This window comes from Danaus plexippus, chromosome 7 (genome assembly GCF_018135715.1).
Source record: "Danaus plexippus chromosome 7, MEX_DaPlex, whole genome shotgun sequence".
Taxonomy (NCBI): Eukaryota; Metazoa; Arthropoda; class Insecta; order Lepidoptera; family Nymphalidae; genus Danaus; species Danaus plexippus.
The window spans coordinates 5,767,671-5,795,015 of NC_083541.1; the positions used below are offsets into that span (position 1 = coordinate 5,767,671).

Consider the following 27,345-nt stretch of genomic DNA (forward strand, 5'->3'; position numbering starts at 1 on the left):
ATTGCCGTTTTTATTTTGGGTAATCTTAAATTTCACAGGACGACCTCTAAAATCGAACGTTACTCTGAGCTCATGAATTATTTTCACTAATGTTCTTTTCTGCCTTCGCAGTGGGTTTGCCGTTCTGTTTAATTTAGCGGAACTTCAATATGGAGGCTTTTTCGGGTTATTTACGTAACTTTTTAGGGTAATGAGCAAATGTTATGTCTGAATTTAAGATCGCATCCGAAAGTCTTTGCTGTATACAAAGTTTATATAGCCATTAAGTTTTGCGAGGCACATTTAAAAATATCGTTTATGATCGAGCGCTTGTGAACTCGACGTAAGTCACGTATTTCTCCAGTTAAATGTTTCGAAAGAAAAATAAATTTTTTTATTGTTAAAATAACAGGAATCCTGGAAGCGACCCAGTTAAACTTTGCTTTACAACAATCTGACCGGTCAATATGAAGTTTCGTAGAGTATTTCGCGTCTGTTATATTCAACGTCTGAAAAGACCGTCTGTGATCAAAAGGACTGTTAAATTTAAACTACGTGAGCTATATTGTTCTTGGTCCGGTATTTTCGGGCTCTCGGGTTTCTTATGCAAAATTAGCACAAGTTCTGTGTTGAAATTGTTGCCAAGTTAATACAGCTCTGCATAATTTGCTCTTATTATACCTAGTTTAGAATTGTGAGAACAAACAAAAGTTTTTCCGTTGCTTTTCATTAAGTTAAAGCGGTCTGTTGAACAAACGTATAACTTTATCTGTGTGGTATCAAGTACGCTATTACAATAAAAGATCTACAAACATAAATTACTTATTATTGAATGGTTAATGTCAAAGAAATCACCACAAATATGTTGCGTTGCCATTATTTCACCATCACACGTGGTATGCAAACGTAATTATTCCTATATTGTTATCTGTCACTCGAATTATTCCTTGTTTACATTTGAATCTAACTCGTAAACCTGGTGCATGATATTGTATTAAACATTTAAATTAGACTTGTTTGTTTATGTTTTCGTTTCTCGGTTAGTTAATAATTAAAACTGTGTTATGCAAATACTTTAAAGTTTGCTTTGTCACGTTTCTTGTTTACTTCATTGAACAATGTTAAATTAATTTAATATATACTTCGTGAGATGAACTTGATTTATTATAAGATAAAAATCTATGCCCTTAATAATTACAGCTTCAGTGGACGGTTTTGTGTTAATCTCGATATAATATAAGAAGTTATTTTGAGACTGCCATTAATTTTTCATTCTAAATAGTATAGAATTATTTCAGCGTAAACCAAGATTAACTATTAATATACAAATATTTTATATAGGTTATATTTTAGTTTAGTTACATTATATACTTTAAGTAGTTTATAAAAAAAGATATGTTTTATCCTTGCAAACTTTTAAGCGATAATTCAATCTGATTAAATTACAATATAAGAATTATATTTATTATATTCACACACATACATACATACATATAAATTATATATATATATATATGTGTGTGTGTGTGTAGGTGTGCGTTGCATCCATTAAAAATTAAATGAGAGAGAATTAGTTCGGAAGCTCAATTGTCTTGAATCGTAGTAATAAATAGATGTTGTAACAATAAAAGTTCAGTATAAACTGTGTCAAACAGTACGGTTTCAATTTAATACAAAGTCTGGAAGCAAACGGTTCCGAAGCACGTTTCTTCAAAACTTTTGTTATTATTTGTTATTATAGTTATCGCTACTGTAAACCTTTGTTCTCCGTTACATTATTTAACCACTCATTTGTTAATTAATCGAATTATTTTTTAAGTTTAATCTGACTAACTGATTGTTTTATTCAAATAGAATTTATTTTTTGATTATTTCTTGAATTTATTTTAATTGTATTACGTATATAAATTTAGTAAAAGCTTTTTATGGTCCGCTTAGAAACATATACATTTATATATTTGATCGATTTTTATATTAATTTTTATATAGGACAGTAGTAATCTATATATTATATTTACATACTCAGTATATGAGACTTTTTTTGTTATCCAGTTCATATTTATTTATTATAAATATTTTCAATAAACAATGAGAATAATTAAAGTAGAAAAATTGTTTTATAAATCACTCTATTTATAAATAAATAAATAATAAATAATTTTATAATAAATAAATTTATTTTCTTTTTTTATTATATTTCTATAAATATGTATTCCTTAGGAATGTATTTTCTCAATAGATACTCAAGATGGACCTATTAATTATATAGCAATGTTAAACAAACTAGGCGCAAATTTATTGCCTATTGAATTTTTTAAAATTAAATATGATTTAGTTAAATTAAGTATGAGAGATCCAAGCTACTTACATTTAATGATCTCAATATAAAACATTTACCTTACAGACTGTGACAAACAGAAAGACAAACATGCCCGTCTAATAAATAAAAAAAAAAAATTTTTGTTACGAGTAACAAAACTTATCAGTAATTCTTGATGCATTGCTTTGAAAATCGCATTCTTATAGCAAATTCTATACAAAATACAAATTAATTAATTACAAACGAAACAGGAAAAAAATCACTATTTCCTTTATTTGTTCGAGCTCTATTACATTAAGTATAAAAAACTAGTCGCATGAAGTTATATATATGTTTAAATATTCACAATCAATTTGAAGTCTATCAAGCAATTTGATTTGATCAATTCAATTGGTAACGTATGACTCGCACGCAATAACCTCTAGTTAGTGTCTTCCTTGTTGATTACTATTCGCTTGTTATAACGTTATATATTATATATGTGTTAAAATATATATATTAACATTTATATCATATTAATTTCAAAGATTTCCTTTATTTTGTTTCGTTAGTATTTTAAAAATGCATACGTGGCGAGCTTAAACCAGATTTGACAATAGGCTTTATTGGGTATATGTGTATGTTAATATGTATTTAATGTATATGTTGTGTGAATAAATTTATATTATGATTATTTCTATTAAAATGGAGAATGTAGAATGAAAAATTCATTCTCATCAACGGTATACCAACCTGCTAGCACCAAATAATCGCATCCCAGTTACTTAGCCAATTGAGCTGCATGAGTTGGGGCGAGATATTTTTCATCCCTTACTTTCTATTTGAATTTGAATTCAAGCATATTTTTTTTTATAAAAACGTTGCTTTAACGTCAATATAAAAATTTATTGAAAAGTAAAGATTTTGTGTGAATCGGTATTGCAATTTAAAATTCAAAGTTATGTCTTGGAAATTAATCAGAACTCATTGCGACTCCGGAGTCATAAATAAATATGAAGATAATACAAGATGTTTAATAAAGTTTCAGTAGTTTACAGATTTTTTATATTAACCAGAGGGGCAGATGGTCTATATGATGGAAAGTAGTCACGGTTGCCCATGGACATCTGCAACACAAGAGATGTCATAGAATATAGATGTTATCGTTAGTTTAATGTAAATAATAATAGTACAAAATATTTCGTAATAAAACAACGTTAGCTGTAATAAACTTTTAAATGGCGTCCTTAATGCGAGCGAATGTCTCGAGAAAGGTTCTTACGATGCGGGCCCACACAATTGTTTACTGACCCCTTTATAAGTTTATGTTATCGCACAAGGAGTTCCGCGACGTGAAGTACTATTAAAATATAATTGTGGTTGTCATCATATATATATATATATATATATAATATATATAATATATAAATGTGTGTGGGTGTGTGTGTGTGTATAAACCTAGTACATTTTAATTAACATTGAAATAGAAACATTAGTAAATTGAATTAAAGGCTGCCTTTCATTTCATGTAAATTATTATTAATAGTTAGTGCAATGTCTGTTATATGGAAATGAACCGAGTTACCGAATAATACTTTTATTCTAAATAAAATAAATTTATATACAATTATGTTTATATAACTAAATGGGATATGGCACATGTTTGATGAAGTATGTAATATTAAGGACTGTTCGTGTTCAAATTAATGTTTGATAGATATTTTATACTTCACTAGTTTTTTAAACCAGCTTTTTCCAAATAAGTACCCTCTAATAAAGTTTTTATTCCAACTTAGATCTAACAGCCAAATTGAGATCTAACAGGGGAGCTTGGCTTAACGAAGGAATTTACTTTATTAAGCGTTCGTTTCGTAAGATTCCTTCTCCATTCATCACTTTGTGATAGTATAGTTTGAGAATAAATCCATTACGGTTAAAGTCTCAGTTAAATAGATTAGAAAAATTATTTAAATTTCTTATAAATCATCGGTTAAGTCGAGTCACAAGAAACTTAAAAGACTTTAGAATAATGAGATCTAAGACTTTCGCGAGTTTTAACAAAAAATAAAGCACGCGTAGTAAATGCGAAAAATTTTAGTTTCATTTAAAAGATTAGAATAGTCTATGTTTTTATGAATTAATTAATTTTCGTTAACAATCAATATATCTTGCTGATATTTTAAATACATGGTTGCATGATTATTGTTCATACAAAATCTTCGAAAATAATTTTATTAATTAGTATCCAAGACAAGCCCGTGAGGCTGCGGAACCCGTCCGTCTGTGACCATGTTCAGTGTCAGAAATCAATCAGATACATCCTCTGGCTAGACGTGTACCGTATGTCGCCGGACGATGATTTGTGATTCATACCAAGGATGTATTAAGTTACGATACGAATGGATTGTTAAGATTAGCGAGGAAACGTCAATACCAGCGTGAAGCTGTACCGTACTGTATGCCGTATGAATATGAAATCACCTCATTTACTGACGATGACTTCATATACATTATACATGTGTAACTGAACTGTCAGTGTTAATTTTATTGTTACTGCTATATATTATACGACATTCTTCACTGTACATACGAAAATAATCATTTGATAAAAATACCATGATTAATAGGTGATAATAGTTTTGATATACCTCCGTTTGGTTACAAATTCTACGTACATTAAGACTTTGTTAAATCTAAATGCATTAATAAATACAAGAAGCATCTTCGAATAGCTAAAGTCGTTAGAAATAGTGCGCAATCGATATGTCCTGTTAATAGCTAAGCAGATATCAAAAATAAAAGTCATTCGTAATCCGGATCTCGCTTAAATTAGTTCGCTACCCGGATCACGTGCAGCGATCCAACTTGCTCTGTAAAGTTAGTAATTAAAAACTACTCCCCAATACAAATACCATCCACGTTCCCAGGAACTGCTGTTTTATGGTTTATCGTAACTCGCTGAGTCGTGCAATTCGCCTCGATCTGATATTAAATTGCTCTATTTCCTAATTCACAAAGCTCTACATCCGAAGCTCGCTACCGACATTTTAACAATACTTGTAAATTGTTTCAATATGTTTGCGAAGTTCCGTTTCGGTTATAATAGAATATAATTCTCATTGTACACTAACTTGTTAATATAGTGTATTTAAAAGACAGTTCTACAATCTGTTCTCAACACAACTGCTACGCTTGTTCGCTTTTTCTCGTCTTATTTGTTTCAGACAGAAACTCGGCACGGAATTTTAAATTCAGTGCGAAGTTGAATTCAGCTTTTGTATTTGGAAACGGCTAATAGTCTCGCTACTTGGCATTGATTTGCAGTTTACTTCATCGTAATTTCTATTTATTTCGGTTTTAAAATATTTTTATTTAAATAAAGATTTTCAAAATGTTCAGATATTTTCATTGTTATTATTAAAATATCGAATTTTAATTTTTTTAATTGTTTATATGAGAGTTAATTCAAATTTATGTAATCTTAGAAGGGAATGGATTGATCGCTAGGACGTAAATTGTGAGAACGCATTCCATTTAAGTCTCGCTAGTAGATAATATCGACGAATGTTGAAGCTATTACCAGTAAATAACAGCCCCGTTTCTTTATTGCTCCGTATTTTAGCGTCAAACTGCCATGATATATAGTTCAGTCCTCAGCCTCTTGCGGGACACAGCTGCGGAAGAGTTCTAAGCTGCAATAAATTTATATTAAAATGATACAACTCAGATCAACGTTTCACTTTAGATGTATTGAAATAAACATTTTATATTTTAAAACAAATATATATCAGCTGACCGAGATGACATCTGACTTACATGCCTGCTTGATTCTGAAAATAGAATATTTTTAATTTTATTAAAGTGATATATGTTCTATTTGTTCTGGATCTAAATATTAATTATAAATACAATTAACTAACAGTTCGCTAACACGCGTTAATGAGGCCATTACATTACAGTTTACAATTAACATCGCGGTAAGCGGCTCGTTTGGTTTGGACGTGTGTTTCTATTTGTTGAATAAAATTAATGTATTATAACAATAGATTAGTACTTAATACAAATTATAAGTAGATTTTATGATATATTATCATGCTACCTATTTTTCAGACGCGTGTTTAAGATAAACAGTCGACAAAGTCAGGTTTTTTTAATACGTAACTATGTGGAAACTTTGCAAAAACAAAAAAAAAAAAACAGTGAATACAATGAAAATTTACAAAGAAATCTGATATAATCACCAGCAACGATAAATTGGAGAATAAAGATACTTTTCGCATCCATTAACTCAAACCAGTAGGTGCTATAATTTGCTAATGTATTAGCCACAGTGAAGTGTACTCTTACATTTAAAATCAATTACCTAAGCAAAATACATTAAAATTTGAATTTAAATTAACACTCTTGTGCTATAAATTGGGCTTAAGATTTCGATCTTAATTCCAACGCCCGTAATTAAGGAGTGGATGTGAAATTTTTGAAAGTAAGAAGAAATATGAAGTGGGTTTAATTTTATGCGAATTAATTGATTTTCCTTGTTGCAGATATAATGGGATTGAGGGTATTGCTTCAAATGTTATGGATCGCTTGTGTGCTCGGAGGTTAGTATAATAAATAAATATTGTTCACATATGTATACATTCTTTGTGATAACAAAGCACTAAGAAAAGTATTACGTCTGCGTTTTTCGTTATATATATAAAATTCATACTAACCTAATATATATATGAATAAAAGTATATATGTACAGGGTGATCAAATAAAATGAGTGAGCTGTACTGTTTCAGAGTACTTCAACCAATTTTACCACTCGAGAGAAGTTTTAACAAGTTAACAGCCTAACTGCAATTACTTTTCAAGTTTGACAGACACCATCTTAAGATATCACGACGATTCTTTGCTCCGTTTAGAACTTAATAAGCCCTTTTCATTCAGCATTTAAAGTATTAAGTCCTCACTCATTATAGAAGGGGGAATTTTTTATTAAAATAAATAAAATATTGACAAAAATATATATGTATATAAGGATCTCACAGCCAGTTTTCGTTACAGTCTAGGTGCGCTGGCAAGTGATGGAAAATTAAAGTAATTTGTTTGAATTAAATCCATTCATTCGTTCACTTCCTACATTAATGACCTGAATCCCTTGGCACGTTATCTGATAAAGTAACAACAAATGTTAAATAAATATCAATAGCAAATCTCAATCAGAGCGTTCATTAAAATTAATTACCGTCATATAATCTACATTTTTAATCTTCAATAAATAGACGGATCAGTTCAAAGCGGTCCCAGTTTAACGATAATCATCTCAAACGTGAATTTCAATCATACATTGATCCGTGATTGTGAATAGATTCCATCCAGTTAGTACCGGAGCGGTATTGTATATTATTATGGACGCGGTAAATCTGTTGTCCGTACATTTTTTGTCCCGTGACTCTCGCCCAGCGGATGCGGCAGGTAGCCACGCACACATCGACGCGGTGATTATTGTAGGACAAAAAAACGCTAGCCCCAGAAGCTGGTTCCATACATAAAAACGTTGATAGTTATCAAAACGAGAGCTTTGAATAATCACATATCATTATTATTGTGGATGCAGTGTGAGTTATTTTTTTTGTTGCCATTTTCGTATGTAATCTAGTATGTTGGTGATGAAATAAAAGGCATCGCTGTGAATGCTCGCTTCTTGGGAAACGGGGCGAGTGGAATGTCGTATAGAGCTTCGCTCTGCTGTTCTTGATCTACTTTTTTTAGAAATATAAGTATGATTCATGTTCTTATAACCTCTTGACATTGTTATCGGGGACGTCCATATTAATAAATGCTATGCTTTATATGTCATGTTTGAAGTATTTTACAATTCTCATACTGCCAGTGTATTTTTTTTTTTGGGTTTTGTGTGTTACGCAATTTTGAAGAGTGAAGATTCAGCTTGTGTTTTAAGAAATATTATTCGAGTTTTGTCAAATAATGCACTAGTTCAGTTCGTTAGTTCGTTCAGAAATACGAAAAACGAGTAGCCGTTCAAAAACCAAAAGCCTGTGCGCTTTGAGCATGTAAAAAAGGGATTACTCGGTAAGCTACTTAGGGGATTCGGGAAACCGGTCAAAGCGTGCAACCGGAGTTCAAAATCTCTAATGGATGTGTGTGTACACAGAAATTTCACAGTAACTTATTATGTTGTCTCATCTATTAGTAAGGGCGTACTAGGTGACTAACCGCGAGTAAAAAAGCTGTTATGAATAAATCAGAATTATCTCAGAGACACTCTTAAAAATGTGACATAAACCATTAAAAGAAATGATGAATAGTAAAATAAACAAAATCTAACTGAGAATAGTCCCCATAAAGACGGGAAGATGTAAAATCTTGTGAAGACGATATAAAAGAGGTTTCAAAGTGGGCTTCTGGTTTCTTTAATGTTTCTTTTATTGCGAACGCGCGTTTTGTTTCTGCCATCTGCCAGTTTTTTTTTCTATACAAGCCGTTAAACATTATTAACTTGTATGTATACATGAAAGGAAATTTAAATGTACCTTTTTTTGAAATTTCAGATTAGAAATTTGCGTTTGTTTGTTAATGACATAAGTTATTTATACTTTAGTTTAACTATACATTATGTTATCATTCGATGACGTCGAATGAAGATAAATATATTAAATGATTTAAGGCCGTCTGTCGGTGTAAATACATAGCGCAGATAAAATTTACGGCGTGAGTTTTATGGTGTTCATAAGAATTTGAGCATATATAAAAAAAAAAACGTATTTGTCTCTAGTTTATTTAATTTATTTTTAATATCGGATGCGTCATCCTCATATCGAGATCACAAAGTGTTTCGTATCAAGGACGGCGAGTTTTTTTTTTCATTCGTTTTATTTTGACTTGTATCGTTCTGTGGTATGCGAATAAAAAACGTGGTACCACCAAACATACGCTGATTTTATTTCATATGACTTCTAAATCTGTTTCCTTTGCTATTGAATTTTCTCTGGAGATGTTTTTATATTTCTATGTCGTTTTATTCATAACTCCATCTAAATTTATTAATATAATAAGTACTTATCGTTTTTTATGTGGTGTAGTAAGTTTAAGTGTATTTTGTATATTTTCTAACTTTTAGAATAATTTTAATTATTAATTATTGTATCTTTAGGTAAATCTCAAGTTTATAAATACAGTAAATACTACTGATGAATGTTTGTGATTGAGACTAAGGTGTCATATAAGAACTATTTTTTAGACTCTGTAATGAATTAAACTAATTAAAAAAAAAAACGAAATTTATTTAACTAATAGCTAATACATCATTTTATTAATTGATTTATTTTATAGTACGTCATTTTTTCAATTTCATATTGATATATATTTTTAAATAATGTACGTGAAGAAGGTGTTGGAGGGTTTATATTATTTAAATATCAATATTGATAAAATTTTCTCTGAAGATGTCCTTATATTTGTGTGTCGTAAATGAGTCTTAGTACTTGAGAAATCTCAAATAAATATTTGAAAGCGTATCTACGACCTTAATATTGCTTACAGAAATCGACATAAGATTCACCAAACATCCCGAGTCAGTATCAGCCCCTGTCGGCGACGAGGTGAGCTTCGAGTGCGCGGTGCGGGTGCCAGGGGAGAGGCTCGCGTGGCGGTGGAGATACGACTCTCCCAACTGGACGGACTGGACAGATCTGAACGGCTTCAACGACAAAGACGGAGTGTCCACACGACTCGTCGTTAAGATTAAAGAAGATACGGCCACTACTTACTATCAGGTTTTGTATATTTATATTCATAACCATCGGCTTTAACTGGGATACCTGCAAGTAATTTAAAAAGTATGTATAAGATTAGTGTTAGCAACGTTTAAGGTTTGCCTAAATTATTTACATTGACAAATTCACCGACTTAAGGCACTATAGCTTAGTTAGCAATGAGGCCGGAATACGTTATCTCAGAGTCTTAGGTTCAATTCCAGCTAATATTAATGATTATTTTTAATACTTTATTTGATATAAATATTTAAAGTCGGAATTAAAAAAATTATGTAATATAATAAATTTTATCTAGATGGTTAAAAGCTTTTTTTTGGATAAAATTAATATAGTTCATAAAAGTTCTTGAATCTTGACGATCTTCAAAAAAAAAAACGAGACCTTGCTTAAATCGATACATCGACAAGTTCGTGGAATAGGTTCCGAATGAAGTACGTCAAATAATATGTTTTTGAAATACTAAGAATTTCGACAATTCTACTAAAGAATCAATACAAAGACAACAGACAAGTTTCTATTTTATTCGAAATCTCGCTTTGGGAACAATTATTTTTGAAACATATGTATTCATTTAGTAGCATCGTCGTAAAATAAGCTTAAATAATAATTTATACCAAATAATATTGAAATCTATTTCTGTTGCTTTAAAGTCTTAATTTGCGTGTGATTAATATTATGATGTAATTTTAATCAAAAATGTCTTTTTAGTGCGTCGTTTGGTATGGAGCGATTAGTTTGGTGTCAACTCCCGCTCGTCTTTCGGTCGCTAAGTTGGACCTTAGTAGGAATAGTCCGGAAAAGAGAGTTATAACAGCACCTTTATACAACACAGTCGTAATACATTGTAGGGAGCCGTCATCAGAGCCTCCTGCTAGGCTTAGTTGGTGGAAGGAAACTAAGGTAACATAAAACATAACAACTAATTTTTTTGTTTATAAAAATGATTTGGTAATATTGATGTAATAAATAACTTAAACTTACTCAGGAAGAATAATTGTTATATTTCATAATTCATATAGAGTCGTATACCTGCTAAAGATAATCTCTGGAAACCCGGTGAGTATCGGAAGGGATTGTTATTTGATAGTTTTTTTTTAGTTATACAACTCCATTATATTTCAAATCACTTCTTCAAACTTGAGAACAAATAGTTCCGAGTGCAAACATTAATTAAAATCAATTCTCAAAGAAAGTCTAGGAACTTCTCTTTTGAAGTCAGTTCAAAGCGTCTTTCCAGACGTTTGAGACAGCTGTTTTTTTCAGGGCTCCAGAAGAACTATAGATTCTCCGTACGGAGTACTTGTGATAAAAAACGCGACAGCTGAAGACAGTGGAACTTACGGTTGTACAGCGACTAATGATATCAGTGAACAGGTCGTGGACCTCCCAGAGAGAGTCTACCTCAGGGTGCAGCATGAAGGGAATGGGGGTTACAGGTTCGTAATACTTGGCGTCCCTTGTCTATTAAATTTATTCGTTTCAGTTTCGTTGAGCTTAATGTAACATATTTATGTCGTTATATATGAATGTCTTAGACAAGACAAGAATGTCTTGTTAAAATGACTTATTGAATTAATTCTATAGAAGAGCAAATGAGACTTTATTGAAATTTCAAACTATATGTACAGAGTAAACGTCTATTTCCGGTCGAGGGCATACGAGCAGGGCAACTTTTAGTCTACCTTCATAATAATCTAACGTATCAGAATCTTGTCCTCTTACCAAACTTCTTTCTCAGGTTTTTGGAGTCTGAAGACTACGCAGGCACCATGCAAGATGGTGTTTTGACAGCTTCAGTTCCATCTGGTGGTATTTTTCGTGTGTGGTGTGACGCTGTTGGCAGTCCACCACCACACGTTCGCTGGACTGGCCCCAATGGTGTCATTGAAGCGAACCACGAGCTGGTTATAGAACGCTTTGATGAGAAAAATGAGGTATGGTTAGTTAGGAAGGTCTAAATATAGTTACCGTCATTTTTTATTTACACTCTTAATTTGAAAAATAGGTTGCTAATTCTCATGTAGTACAACACTACTCCAAGTTCCAAACTCACACTTCGCTCGATCATATTTTTTCTCAATTTACGTATTTCTTTTATTTCGATTCTAGCCGTTGTCGGTAGTTTTAAGAAGTAGCCCATTGTGAGCCCACGTGGAAGTAAAAATTTAAAATACCCCGAGTAAAACGTATATCGTAAGTGAAATAAGTTTAAACACTTGATTAAACTTAGTACACATTTCTAGGGTGTGTATACTTGTTCTGCGAATGACATCCGTCGTTCGTGGAAGGTGATAGCGCTCCGGCCGCCTCAGTGGGAGGGTTCCGCAGCTAGTGTGAACGCTAGCGAGGGTTCCCCGGCCCTCATATCCTGCGGAATCCCACGCGGTCAACCGCCTCCCACCGTACATTGGATACATAACGCTGAACCCATCAATACCGGTCCCGGAGTACTAGCCACGGGTATTGTAATCACATTATTTTTGTTTTTTTTTGGCCAATAAAATTTAAAATATCATAATTTTAGGCCAATAGTTTAAATTTCATTAATTTTATGCAAAAGTTTTTTTGTATGTAATTTTACAGTGTATATATATTTGTTTCTCTGGTTACTGCTTATAATGTTCACTAAGTTACGAGTACCTTAAGATGAGGTGTTGGGTAGGGTTGGCTTTGAACACAGCGAAAGAATATCCATTAGACGAAATAAAAATGTTTGAGACATTCATAATATTCGAGACATAGCAGCTCATAGATAAATCTTAGTTAGAGTTATTTTTGGTACATGTCACCACGCAAGAATACTTATGCCATTCTGTATATATTGTTTTAAAATGTAGGCCTTTTGTATGGATACGTTGACAATGACAATTTCTTTTCAAATCACCTTAAAACGATTCAGAAAGGCGAGTTGGCCCATGCAAGCAAAATGTCTTATCTTCACTTAACAGTCGCTCGTGGAAAAAATATAAATTAAATATAAAATAGAAAGTTCTCATTATATTCTCTTGTATAACGTTAAGCTTCGTCCGAATACAGATTTTCATAATAAATAAACGTTCAATTCAAACAGACTCTATTTTTACAATGAACGAGTCCAACTAAAAACTCGACTAGCCTACTTTGTAACTCTTCAGAGCTCATCTGACTGTACGAGCTACAAAATCTCTTTGTTAAAAAATTCATGGCTATTACAGTTGAATATATTTTAGAAAAAGTAAATTTACTGGCTATTGAAAAGTGGAGGCTTTTATGTGCAGAAATAAACCTCTGTCTCGTAAAGTAAATGTACAAGCGACGTGAAAGCGTAATTCAGTACGTATCGCAGTCCTACTAAGGGAGACTAAGTTCTTGGTTTTTATGCATTACTGACAATAATGACTATTGTTTCGCTAAGGGTAATGTTTTTTTGCATAGAACAAAATAATTTCCAAAATTATAAGAAGAACCAGACCTCTGAATAAAACTAATACTTTCCGTATTTACTACGAGATCTCGTCTGCCCGTGATCACGGTTGCTGCAAAGTAGCCGAAACGTGAGGAGTGTGTTGATAAAAATAAAAATAATTATAATCGCGTGGTAAATACGAAAAATATTAGTTTTATTTCAGTGAATACTCGCGAAAATCTTACATCTCACTAACCTAACTTTTATGAATGTGTATATATTTTTGAAACCATAGACTATATAAATTATTTCCTTAAAGTTGGTTAATAATACTTTCTTTAATCTATATGACTAAGACGAAGCATTCGTAACATGGAAGGACATAAAGTTAAAATTTATTAAAGACTTATTTTAAAAAAGAAAGTTCATGTATCGTTAGTAATACGAAACAAAAATTATTCCTTACTAATAAGTATGACAGTGATAGCCCGAACACATTGGACTGAAAGGCTCTTTCAGTGTAAAATTGCTAATATTTTCTTATAATCAGGTTATAATTGGACTAAACTCTTGTTTTTTCTACTATAAACTACCTTCAGCCTAACGATATATGGTAATAAGGTGGTAACGCTTAGCTGTGTCAAGTTACTACAGCTCGAACTTGGACTGGTCCGATCGGGGCAGAACCTCTCTCTCACAAAAGTACGACGTGAAGTAGTCTTTAATGGCTGCGTTGCGTCCGATGAGTGATAGAGACGGTTGCCCTTGCACTATTCACACCCTTTCCTGCCATCTCCTTATACCCCTCACTCTTCCTCATCAACCAAGGTTGGCAACGCATCCATGGGCGACGGTAACTACTGCTCCTTTGCCACCTTTCTCATAAAAAAAAAAAATTAATAACTTACTTTAATAATAACATGAATATTATGACCAGAGACCTCATTACGTTTGGATCATGTTGAGAAGCGACACGCGGGCGTGGTGCAGTGTGCGGCGTGCGGAGGGGGGAGGTGTGCCCTGGACGCTGCCTTACTCAGCGTTGTACCTGTACAGGTTAACGATCCCGTAAGTTAATATTTGGCTTATATACAAATAGAAGAGGGAAGTAGAGAGTGACTGAGACAAAGCAATACGTGAGAGAGAGAGGGAGGGAGGGAAAAGAGAAGAAAGAGAGAAAGAGATGAGAGATAGAGAGATTCTTTGTTCCAGTTCGTCAAAAATTATGTGCTATATCAGATGGAAGTCTATTCTATTCCATAGATTGTATTTCTCTTCTGTTTATCTAAAGCACTACAATATCTTAGAATCTAATCTACAATAGATATCTCAAAATTTACATAATCTTAAGATACATAGAGCTTTTATTTTGTTTATTTTAGATGCGAATGAATTTTTAATTGTTTTGCAAATATCAAGTCAAATAGGGAGTAGGAAAGTTATCAAAGAAAAATATTTTTTTTAAATATGTACAATATAATATCATAAATGCAGCGGTTTGTTAACTACCCTCCTTTTATGTCGATGTATAAAAACAATTATTTTGTGATATCCTAAACCTTTTCATCCAGAAAGAATTAATTTCTTTTAAGTATTTCTTATTTTACTTAACTATTGACTCAAAAACTATTTCCATATTGTTACTGGTCTTGTAATTTTATACCATAGAAAATTATCATAGAAGATATATATATATAATGTATGTTTTAAGTCACAAATCATTCTATCCATATAAACTTAATGACCTTTGATGTCACTTAAGGTACAATTTGTATATATATTTTTTAAACCGCTACACGTTTGTTCCGCTAATTTAATACCATGGTCGAGCGTTGCGTTCAGCGCAAACATTCTATACTTTCAGATATAAATCGATAGTTCTGTTATCTGATTATAAATTTTCGTGTTATTTGTTTTAGAATTAAGTCCGGTGTCGGTTAGTTTTGCATTAGTCGGTTTTCAATTACCGATGTTCTATTTGGACGTTGTTTCTGTTTGTTTTTGTAATATATTAATGTGTTTGTTGCATTTAAGGATTATTCATCTGAAGTGACTAAGACAATGCACGTACCGTCCCAGCAACCGAAGCGACACAACAAAAAGAATCCCAGGAAGCATAAAGGTTTTAATTTTTTTTTTCTCTTGTTGCCAGAGACTATAAAGTATATACTGTAACCATAGACTATACATAATCTTTATAACAAATTAGACAAATGTCAAAGTAAATTTTTCTAAGTTTTATTTCTCTAATATTTAGCCGTATATATACTTACATGGCCGGACAAATAAAAAAAATATGTTGATATCACTATTCAATAGACAGTTATTATATAAAAAAATTGAAATTTTATAGGCATCCTGTGTTCAGTGATGCACGATTTGCATATACGAAGACTTCGTTAATACATAAAAAAAGCAGACAAAGTCACGGGAATGAGCTAGTAAACATATTAAGACATTATTTTGATATCACTCTCTTGCTTCTTTTATATTATACTTATGATGTAATGTATTGAATACTATTTGCGTGGTGTGTGTGTGTGTGTGTAGTACAGTACAGTACAGTACAGTTCAGTACAGTACAGTACAGTCAGTGCAGTACAGTACAGTACAGTACAGTAATATAATATTTTTTGTTTGTAGCTGTATTAATTCCACCATCTCGTCCGAACGTGTCCCGTCTGTCTGACGAGAGCGTTATGGTATCGTGGTCCCATGACAACCACGGGCTTCCCATACAGTTCTTCAAGGTATGTTTTTTCTCCTTTCACCATATTATATAACTAGGTACCAGCCCCGGCTTCGCACGGTCTCTTTGCAAAAAATATAAAATAATATTTTATTTTGACAATTATTAAACTTACATTATAATAACTTGCAAATGGTACGCCCGATTTGAATGATTTAAAAAATAATTTGCAGATAGTGACGTAGGCTTGAAAACGAAGTAATTTATTTTTATAACACTTAGTACCGTATTTATGTAAATAGCTTTCCAATAAACGCTTTAGAAATGCCATGTTTTAAGAATTGTAAAATGGATATAGTATGTTATCCTTAAGGTATAGACATATGCCACCGCGGACTTTTCTGTAAACCTGTATAAGATACACAATTCCACCATATATTATTTTGTTATACCTCAAAGACTTTAGGCAGCGTTTTCGTTAAAAACCCTCAGACTGCTCATGGTTTTCCGACATTTTCAACAAATATCGTTAATGTACACACAAGTAAATACAAAACATAACAAATTATATACTAAAACCTTCCTCGAGGATCACGCTATTGAGTCGGTGCAATAGTTTTTCTTTTTATCGCGAACATACAGACGCGGCTGGGGACTTTGTTTTATAATATGTATTGATTGATTAATCTAATAATGTTTTTTTTAAGTTCCAAAATCAAATTTTTATACAATCCATACCTTTTATTTACTTTTTGAAATTGGAACCACATAATTAATTTGTTTTTGACTGTCATTATTAATTCTCTATAACAAAAAAAATAATTGTATGGATGATATTGCGTAAAAATGCTTTAAATTTGTTCGTAATTTAAATGTTGATGTAATTTTTTTTTGAAGGTTCAATATAAAGAGGCGACTAATTCATCGAACGTCCAATGGCAGACAGCTAACCACGACATACCAGCACACATACACTCGTTTGAAATAGACGGACTCATACCAGACAAATATTATAAGTGAGTCATTACGTCAATAAAAACAAATATGTCGCTTTGACAGGTGACAAATGACATGACGTCAGTGTCAATTTTTGTTTTTAAATAACTGAAGCAGTGACTAAAATATTATTCTAAGTTTTTTTTTAAATTATAACAGACCATTTTTTTTATTCGTTTTGTAAAATTATCCAATATTTTTTTTGAGTTCTCATTACTTAATGCTGATTTTACTTAATTGCATAATGAGTCATCTCAAGGCGCCAGTATTATTTTTTAATTTTAGAATATTATTCTGATCTGACCAACAACGATATAGGTGTATAAAATTTGCACTACAGAAATTTTATATACCTATATCCTTAGCTAGTAAGAATTCGCGTTGAAAAACAAAACACCCGTACTAGTGACAAATATACCGATAACCTTAAATATAAAAATAGACTTAAAATAATTCCATCCAAATTTTAACAGACGACTTGTATATTTTTATTTTGCAATACTTTAGATATACATTCAATGATACGAAACAATAAACAGTTGTTATTTATGCGACACAAGCAACAAAATCATATTCACTGAAAACGTTAACTCTTTAAAAAAAAATATTTAAAAAAAATATTCCGCCATTTTATTAAAAAAAAATCGGAACGTGCGTCAGAAGTGATAAACGTCGAAAAAAAATTAATAAATTTTATAAACAATAAATAAATACACTTTGAATGAACGTTACCGATTTATAACACGTTATTGATAAAATATTTTTTTTTCTATATAAATGGGTATGACACATTCAATTTCAGTGAACATTTTATATAAACTTATATTGGTTTTTATATTGAATCATATTATACTAAGTAATGAAATGATGAAATAGATTTATATTATAGAAATTATTTAATTAAATTTATTTCGTCGGCTTATATATTTGTTTCAGTGTATGTATTGTACATAATGTTGTTTCCAATAGATTCAGAATAGCGGCCGTATATTCTAATCAGGATAACAAGTTGGGTCGCAGTAGCGGAAGGTTTTTCCTACAGCGAGGATCGTCGCAGGCTCCGAGGAGACCCGTCTTGGATAATGCTGTTGCTCTGTCACCACACAGCATACAACTGAATTGGACGGTAGGCTAACAAAATCTTAGTTTATACTAGACTTGACGAGATGGTAGATTTATTTTTACTAAAATTTAAAAATAAATTAAGCAGTTAAATAAATAAATATAGTTTAAAATCGTTTTGATTACATTCCCTCGTAGATGCCCCCTGACGGCGTAGCACCGGAGGGCTTCTACGTATACTACCGCGCGGTGTCTACGGCGGGCGCCTACGAGAAGGTCATAGCGGGTGGGTCTACGAGGTCTCTCATGCTGGAACACCTCTCGCCGGACACCGCCTACGAGCTCAAGATACAAGCATACATATCGAATGCCCCGAGCGACTTCAGCGCTATTTTGGTATATATTCAATTGTTCGTGTGAATGAATTTAAATTCGTAAAGGTAACTGAAACCGGAAATTGTCTAGGTTGTAGATTTGATTCCAGCCCGTGTTGGTTGATTTGTTATTCCATATATATCTCTATGAATTTAATTTAACTGTGATGCATGATTACTTAAACAGATCCTTGTTATTTCTTCCCTCCTTTATTCTCTGTCTCTGAAGTTTATTTTACGTTATACAATGATCTATTCGTGCATCCCACTGATAAAATTTTTGCCATAGACTTTGGAATTCGCCTCAGATAATATGCATAAAGCTTAAAGAAATAGACATGATATCAGTGGCGACATCTATAATGCGTCACGTGACGTCACAAAACACGCCTATCACGGCATGACTGTTCGAGAACTGGAATGTCTTTGATAAATATTAATATTCCTCTAATTCCGATATCCAAGCTAACTTAAAAAAAAATTTCATCAAAACCCTTAGTTAAATCTTTGCATGAGACAGCCACAAATCTTTTACTATAAAAACTAAAGTATATATATTAATTATTATTAACGTGATAATCACTCGTCCAATGGTCCTAGAACGCCAAGACTCTCCGTGGTCCGGCGCCCCCCTCCCCGGAGCCCGCCCCTCCTCCCGCGAGTCCCCCCCGCGCTCCTAGCGCCCTCGTGACGGCGGGAGGGGCGGGTGCCGCTGTCTTACTGCTGCTGCTCGCCGCCCTTGTGCTGATGTGCCGACGACGACGACCGGCGACCAGTAAGTATGATGATGTTGATGTTGATAGACCGCTTACATCATACGACATGTCGTATCGTATCCGTCGTGTCGTTGGCTGTAAATGTATCGCTTGTTCATAATCTTACAGTCTTAATTGCAATAGGTAACAGATGTTCGAGGACATTATAATCGATAACATTCAACTTAAGTTTGCATAAGAAGCCTTATATATTATACGTGCGGTTGAAGTCGACATTTATTTTGAGAGTCTACCAAAAGACATACAGATCTAAATTAAAATATGTTTTATATTTCAATATGAAGCCAGTGGAAAAGGAATAAAATCACTGTAAATACATTATAAGATAACAACATTATCGTGTGTAAATTGTAGGTCGTGTTGATACTGTGATGTCAAATGTAAATTTAATACGGCCTTCAGCGCCTGGCCCGAGTTAACGCGTACCTGTTCAATGAATTATTTATAACCAGCCGTACTGGAGCTCCATAACACGCGAGGTGCGAGGGGCACGGGCGTAAAGAAATACTCAATGGCTGTAATAAAAGTACGGAAGAACGAATGTGTATCGATAAATGAATGTTTGAACGAATGAACGAATGAATGAATGAGTGCGATTTGATTTCTTCTTTATGAGGATTACATAATGTTTTATATTCTCTGTCAATTTTACATTGGGCGGTCTTTTATTGTGTTTTTAAAAGGTTAATATTAAGATACAAAGTTAGAAATTATTAAGTTTATTCGTCTATGGTATCATTTTAAAAAATGGAATTATCTTTTCTTACCTCTTGAAGTATGTAAACGCGTTTTTATATATATATATTTATATTACTTTCGGAGTTATGTTTTCATAGTCTAATAACCGTACATAAAATATACGATGTAATTTAACGTAATTATAATGTTCGTTAAGGGTTTCTCCTTAAAAACGCTATTTAAATAGGATCTTATTTCAGAAAACGTATTAAGAATTCCCTCTGAGAATTTTATCAGGCTTTTCATTAGGAAAAAATAAAATTTAAAAAACACAAACTCCCAGAACGGATAACGATACTTAAGATGTAAGAAAAATTTAAATTTACTTGATAAAATATGTTGTCATATTGTAAATTCAGTTTCATAGTAAAATTCGAAATATTATTTTCGAAATTACCATAGATTATAAAGAATTAATATTTTCTTATTGTTATATAATTTTTTTAAGATCGTCTTATTTTTCTATTAAACGAGAAATTAAAATATATTTTCCTATTAAATTGTACTATTGTTTTGTGTTGCCATATTTAGTCTATGGTTCAGAAATATTCGAAATTAAAATTAATTCAATGAGAAATTTCTAAAATATCTCTATTATTTTTTTATTCTTTTTATATATAATTTAATAATGCTTTAAATGTCCGTGTAATTAGTATATATGTTAAGTTTAAAATATTATTATTATTTTTTTTAAGAAGAGAAAGGTTCCGTCCCGGAAGGCTCTAACGGGTATCGCCCCGCCAAAGTTCCTATCAGCATCACAACAAATCCAATGCATACTGAGGTTAGTAACTTATATATATGTATTTCCTTTGAGTTTTATGACATAAAACAAACTACCCTCCAAGTGTACACTATATTCACTGTCACAACAGTACGTTGACTAAATCACATGACGACCAGTTTGAAAAGACCTCCGCATGGCTTAAAATATATTACAATGTTGCATATATATTATATGTCTGCTTGTGTGTAGTAAAAAATAAGACAATATTTTATACGTTAATAACATTAGAATTAAGAAAATTTGTGAGATATGCGGATGTTTGTTGCTCCTTCAAGTAAAAAAATGCTGAACAGATTTTGTTATAACTTAGAGTTTTGATGTAACTCGGATATGAGCTACAATTTAATCAAACACGGTGGAGTTCCCTAAGAAACACGAAATGAGAGGGGGTGATTGTGTGGGAGGGGTCTCCAGTTGGTTACTATATTAATTTTATTGAAGTATACCGAAAAAAAAAACTCTTCAAACCCAACTCCCAAGACCACGCCGACGACGTCGAGTTGATATGGATGATTTAAATTGACACTATATGGAATTGAATCTTGGACCACGACGATATTATGTAAAATCAGTCTTTCCAAAATCTTTCTTAGTTATATATATATATGTTTAGTTTAACACGATGAAATATCGAAACACAATTGCATATATTGATTATTGTCTATTTGTCGCAGGGAAGCGAGCCCGGGGTGGAGATGTCGTTCCTTCACAACAACAACTGCGGTAACAATACCGACGGTGACGAAGCTCACTCCAGGAAGAACGGACCTTCGAGGCAGTACGTGTGAAACGACCCTTAATTACCACGCCGTCCGTGTGCAATGAGCCTTATTGTATATAAAGAGCGCGCCTCAAGCTGTACCAGGCGGCGGTTTGAATGTGATAACACTGTCGCCCAACAAACAGACTTTTGAGTACAAAACAAATATATTTATTGTAACTGTTAAGTCCGACGATGCATTTAATTTAACTTCCTAAGTATTATAAGTCGCTTCACGCGATGTGAAATAGGCAAAGAGCTGGCGAATGTTCTTATTTATAGAGACGCTTACTTAATATAGATCTGATTTATTTTTGATCATTCCTTGTATGTAGGTTGGAAATTTTTGGAGCTATTGATATACATGTATTGATTTGGTTTAGTTTGTAACGTGATGTTTCGGCTCTGTACTTAATATTGTGTAAATTTAATTAATTTCTCTTTAATGTACGTATGTTTGTGTCACTGTTTCGATTCGAGCGTGTAATGTTTTCGAATTGTATGGTGAATGTTATAATGTTTTGATTAAATCTCGTTTTATAACAAATGACTAGTGTCGGAGAGATGACGCTATACAGACTGATCTTATAATAAAGACATTCGATTACGTGTACATTTATTTAATATATATTCCCGTTGCGTAGTGTTGCCATTGACATAATTTTATATTATTACATTAAATGAAAAATATTTTTTTTATAAAGTTTTAAATATAAAAAACAATGAAATTAATGAATAAAATCTGAGAAAGAAAATTAATGAGATATTTTATGTTTATTAATCATTATTGCGAATGACGCTTCGAATAGAAGCCTGCGGGACTTTAGCTTTTACATCAATGATTTGGACAGTCATTTTAACATATAAACAACTAGAAATATATTTCATGAATAACATAATAATAAATTATAATATATATATATATTTAAGGTAGAATAAAAATATATTTTTAATAAAGACGGACGTCTATAAATGTCTCATAAAAATTATAATCTTTATTTCTATAAAATAACAGCTTTCTTATCATGTGCTCGAGGAAACATACACTATTCGACGACTTCGTTTGTATTGTGAAAAAATACGGCGTTTTGTATAGAAGTTAATATCGCAGACAAGGGAAACGGCGAAGGTCGCGGTGAAAAGCTAGTATTGTAAGTAAGTCTGGCAATACAGTGATCGCGTTCAACTGTAATGTGTTCTGCTCGCTTTAAGCAAGTCCTTATTCGTAAATCGCAATTTTATTCGCTAATTAGCTTTTACGACCATCGTCTGTATCCTTATAGCTTTGATACTTTCATTTTAATTTGGTTTTAGTTTAGCTATATCTAGTAAATAAAAGATTTTATTATCTTAAACATATTATATTATTATTTATATATCATTTGTATCAAGGACACGTTTGCACGACACGCTGTAATTCAATACATAGGTTTTTAGAGTTTGTAATCCAAAGTTACAAATGCGACGTACTATGTATTTCATTAACTGTCTTTTACTGACAACAAAATAAACTGACTTATCTCGTGAAGTATTTAAAAGACTCGACTTCTACTTTACCATGATCTTTTTATTTGAAAACTTTTTACACAACAAAAGAGTATTTGACAATAAGGACGTTTATAAAAAATTATATTAAAATTTTATTCGTAATTTTGTTTAAAATTTTAACTTAACCGATTCCGGTTCAAACAATTAGCGCTTAAAGCAATTATGTTTTAAGCGCTGATGTTGCTTAAGTAGTAAAATAATATTGGTTTTGGTGCAGTCAAAACACTCGCAGCTTTAACCAAGCGGTTATAATGTTTGTGTAATTTGACGTTTATAGGAACAATTTCAAATTAAAATAAAATTAATATATATACTAAATAATTTCCATGCTAATATTGGAATAGCAATTTGTCTAATCGATTTTTATATATCCAAATACATCGGCTTAGAACTTTTAAGTTTGAATCGAATAATTTTATTTTCTGACATAAAAAGAAATCGATATTTTCCTATATCACTACTGGAATAGATAGCTAAGTATTAAGAATGAATGACAAAAGTATACCGAAGATTTAATTCGTCGTTATTTACAAGCCTCATACAGAGCAATGAAAACAAAGACACGTTATTACTTATTAATGATCACATTTATTTAACCGTCAAATAAATTCGATATATCGATGCATAAACGCGGATTGAACAGTTATCGGGATGTATTGAGATTGGATTGCGAATGTGCGCGTTTCATTTTGTTCGCATCTCGGAAATATTTTAAATAACTTTAACAACGAACCGAAAGCTCCCTGTCAAATATTTATCATCAGATTAAATTCAGCGTTTCATTACGCGAGAGCAGGCGGATGATTTAATGATGACGTGAGTGAAGAGTGACTGAATTGTCTTACAATTGTATTAATTACATGTGAACGTATTTTTTAATTCGTCGATTATATCATAAATAATAAATTCTATTTAACATTTTACGATCAAGTCAAATTGTTTATTATTCCAATTTTATTTTATAGATGAACTTCCTGTACTTTAAGATTAATTTATCTCAAAGTTAACGAATGTCTGCTATGATAATTTTTTTTTCATCTGATATGGATTATAGTTAAAACATTTGCAACGTTCCCCTAACGAATTTGCGTGTTATAATATTTTTATAAAAAATACAAGGAGGAAAGTAAGGAAACATTCTATCACGAGCTCTATAGAAAATTAGAGGAAACCTATTCTCATCACCTGATCTCGTCCATTGCATAATTTATCACGCATTGTCGTTTATACCCGACTACGAAGACCCCAAAAGGATACATATAATCTTCTCACGACAGACTCAGTTAATAAAAATATATTAAAAAGAAAGGAATCTTTAGGTTTTTATTACATTATTCTATATTTCAAGTTAAGGTAATTTGTTACATAAACAGAAAAATATTGTAAAGCTTTAATATTTTGACGGTTGTTTATCTGAAATCTTTTATTATGTTAAAGTATTTGCATGACCAGTGAAGCGATAAAAATATAACATATTATAAAATATATTCGGATCAATACATTGATCAGTGTGATGTGGACGACTGAACAGGGTTCAGTCATTCGAATGTTCTTCAGGAGGAAATTTATTATAAGTACATTATAAAGATTTGTATTTTTTTATTAACATGATAATTTAAAAAAGTAAAACAAATAAATATTTTACAAACATTAGTCTTGCGAATTCGATATTATAATGAAAGGTTTAAATAAGCATTGCAATTATAGAACGAGAGTTGGAAGTTTTAGTGCGTTATTTATATTTCAGGAATAACGTTAGCTAGGTACATATACATATATTCAAGTAGTATAATATATTGAAAATGATGATAATTAAAATGTATTACATATTGCCAACTCATGTATCTTAAGTTTTAAGTTCATCCTGTTTAAAATTATATATATTTTATTTTATACAATACAAGAAACATTTTATTTTTGTTTTACAGAACACGTCGTATGTCCTGTCGATACTCGTTTATTCCGACCGGTTAATACATCGAACAAATATACGAGTATTTATTCGGAAATGCAAATATATAGTATATATCACGCCTCCCTCTCCTTCACTAATGGTTCTTCACAGCCCCCTGGGCTCTCCCCCCGTTTGGAGGTCCTGATCTACACAGTATCGCAACGCGTTTATTACATTGAACAGAAGTCGTGTTTAACTTTACTATAAAGGTATAATTCTAAAATTTGTTTAAAAGGGAGCGCTTTTATAACATATGAACATACTTACATACCTATTTAAATAAATTACACAAAAAGTTAGACAGGACAAGAAAATGTTTCGTATAGTCTAATGGTATTCAAGTTCTTTGAAATCCGTTTTAAATGGTGACGAGCGTTTTATGCCTGTCTTCAGTATTTTACATATACAGTTAGGTACTTACAGTTACTTTTGGAAGCAACCCTAATCGCTCAGCACTAATATATAATGAAGCTTTGTATTCGTGTTACTTCTTCTCAGTTGAAGGGAAACTTGAGGGTTGAATCATTTTAAAATTCTTTTCTTTTACATCATGGAGGTGGAGTCATTACTCGCATTATTCCTACCTAAGCTCCCCAGGCTAAGGGGTGCTACCAACAGTGAGTACATAATTATCACTCCATGGAACGTTTTACTAAGTGCCTTATGTAGCAAACTGTAGTGTTGGCGATCGTGGGAGAAACCGCCAATACAAAGTCTCCCCATTGACCGCAGGTTGAAAAATACCCTTCCAATAGTTAATCCAATATATCAAGAAGGAAATTCCTCGTCTAATTACGAAATAGATTCCTTATAATTCTAAAGATTTAGACATGTTGTAATAATTGTCTCGAAGTCTTTGTCTTATCATTATTATATTACAAGTTTAGTTCGTTTCTGGAGTAAGTCATTCATCAAATATTTTTGGCTATTCTCTCTAACCTGGAAGCTTGTAGCTGGAAAACTATAGCAGTTCTTTTAACATTGTACAGGTTAAATTTTAATTATATACAATTTTCTTTTCATCAAACAGAAGTTAAGTATTGTTGTTCATAAAGATTATTACTAACTTCAAAGTATCAGGAAGCAGAGAGGTCAACTCCACGCGACAGTATCGCTCCATAACTTACGACCTTAGTCTAACTTCGCTCTTGTTCGTCCTTGTTACATCGCTGGCGGTAATTCTAATGTACCGTTAAAACTTTATGACTTAACAAAGTTAATTATTCTTTGTATTTAAAAAAGATATTAATGGAATTATATCTCAGCGTGCATTGGGATAATACATTGAGAACAAACTATAATTATTGGTCTTAAGCTGTGTGTTCATTACTTTACAATCTAATTTTATTATTCAGTACCCATGATCAGAGCCATTTTATTAACACGTGAATTCACATGTTTCGGTATACATGTTGAATATATTTTTCATTATGGTGGTGATAGTCTGAGTTTTAATAAAAAAAATATTATTCTTTCCGGATCTCAACGTATAGTATAATACCATGATTGAGAAAATACAGATGTATAATAGAAATAAAGTACCTATATAAATGTTAACATATGTAGATATAATAAAAACACGTCTATCAATAACGTAGATACACGAACACTGCCTGATTTTTTTGAACACAAAGTTAAAAGTCGTGACGAATAGCAACGAATCCTTTTTCACAAAATCAGTTTGAAATGCGGTTCACTTTCTCTACCTTTAGTTTGTTGTATAATAAAATGAAGTGATCTTGCTGACATTATTATTATTGGAACATTAGTTTTTAAACAATATTATTGTTACAACCATCGTTTTAAAATTAAAATAAGATTTATTTCAAAATTTAAACAAAAATATGTGCGCTATGGTTAAGATCGAATCAAAAATTTAGTTTCAATTGATTTTACAATATTAGCCATTGATTAATGAATACGAAATCCGCAGTATTTCGATATATTTATAAAATTATTTTGGGACATCGTATTTATTTATCGAAAATATCCAATTAGTATTATTTTATTCTGAGAATTCTGTGTTGACAACATTCATAGCAATTTCAGCATGAAATTAATTACAAGAGAACAAGAAGCAATTATAATAAATTAATTAACAAAATGTATTTAATAATGCTTGTGTTTTTAATTAATGTAATTGATTTTATAAACGAGGTTAAAGCATTTTCATTAATTAATATTAATTTAAAAAAATATATAATGAGGAACTAA

General features: G+C 31.7%; 1 protein-coding gene and 1 long non-coding RNA gene across 4 annotated transcripts in view; one reads left to right on the forward strand and one right to left on the reverse strand.

Annotated features, from left to right (window-relative positions):
* LOC116770869 (interference hedgehog-like) overlaps window positions 1-22,240 on the forward strand; it is a 30,597-nt gene extending 8,357 nt beyond the window's left edge. The window contains exons 2-16 of one of the 2 annotated variants that reach the window (XM_061520932.1): window positions 6,823-6,879; window positions 9,830-10,062; window positions 10,771-10,962; window positions 11,326-11,498; window positions 11,801-11,996; window positions 12,306-12,522; window positions 14,385-14,515; window positions 15,482-15,569; window positions 16,091-16,197; window positions 17,034-17,152; window positions 18,102-18,258; window positions 18,393-18,590; window positions 19,169-19,343; window positions 20,778-20,866; window positions 21,544-22,240. In XM_061520932.1, coding sequence (XP_061376916.1) covers window positions 6,828-6,879; window positions 9,830-10,062; window positions 10,771-10,962; window positions 11,326-11,498; window positions 11,801-11,996; window positions 12,306-12,522; window positions 14,385-14,515; window positions 15,482-15,569; window positions 16,091-16,197; window positions 17,034-17,152; window positions 18,102-18,258; window positions 18,393-18,590; window positions 19,169-19,343; window positions 20,778-20,866; window positions 21,544-21,657 — 2,241 coding nt within the window. In that variant the 5' untranslated portion in view covers window positions 6,823-6,827 and the 3' untranslated portion in view covers window positions 21,658-22,240. The remainder of the gene's footprint in view (window positions 1-6,822; window positions 6,880-9,829; window positions 10,063-10,770; window positions 10,963-11,325; window positions 11,499-11,800; window positions 11,997-12,305; window positions 12,523-14,384; window positions 14,516-15,481; window positions 15,570-16,090; window positions 16,198-17,033; window positions 17,153-18,101; window positions 18,259-18,392; window positions 18,591-19,168; window positions 19,344-20,777; window positions 20,867-21,543) is intronic. The other variant, XM_061520933.1, reaches the window with a different exon arrangement.
* Window positions 9,977-19,856, reverse strand: LOC133318756 (uncharacterized). 2 transcript variants are annotated; one of them, XR_009752522.1, is made up of 5 exons: window positions 19,771-19,856; window positions 19,152-19,419; window positions 14,389-14,495; window positions 11,785-11,963; window positions 9,977-10,107 (listed from the first exon to the last, which is right to left on the reverse strand). It is a non-coding gene; the product is annotated as an uncharacterized LOC133318756 (long non-coding RNA). The 2 variants fall into 2 exon arrangements; XR_009752521.1 differs by having other exon boundaries at window positions 19,141-19,419.
* Window positions 22,241-27,345: the final 5,105 nt, after the last annotated feature.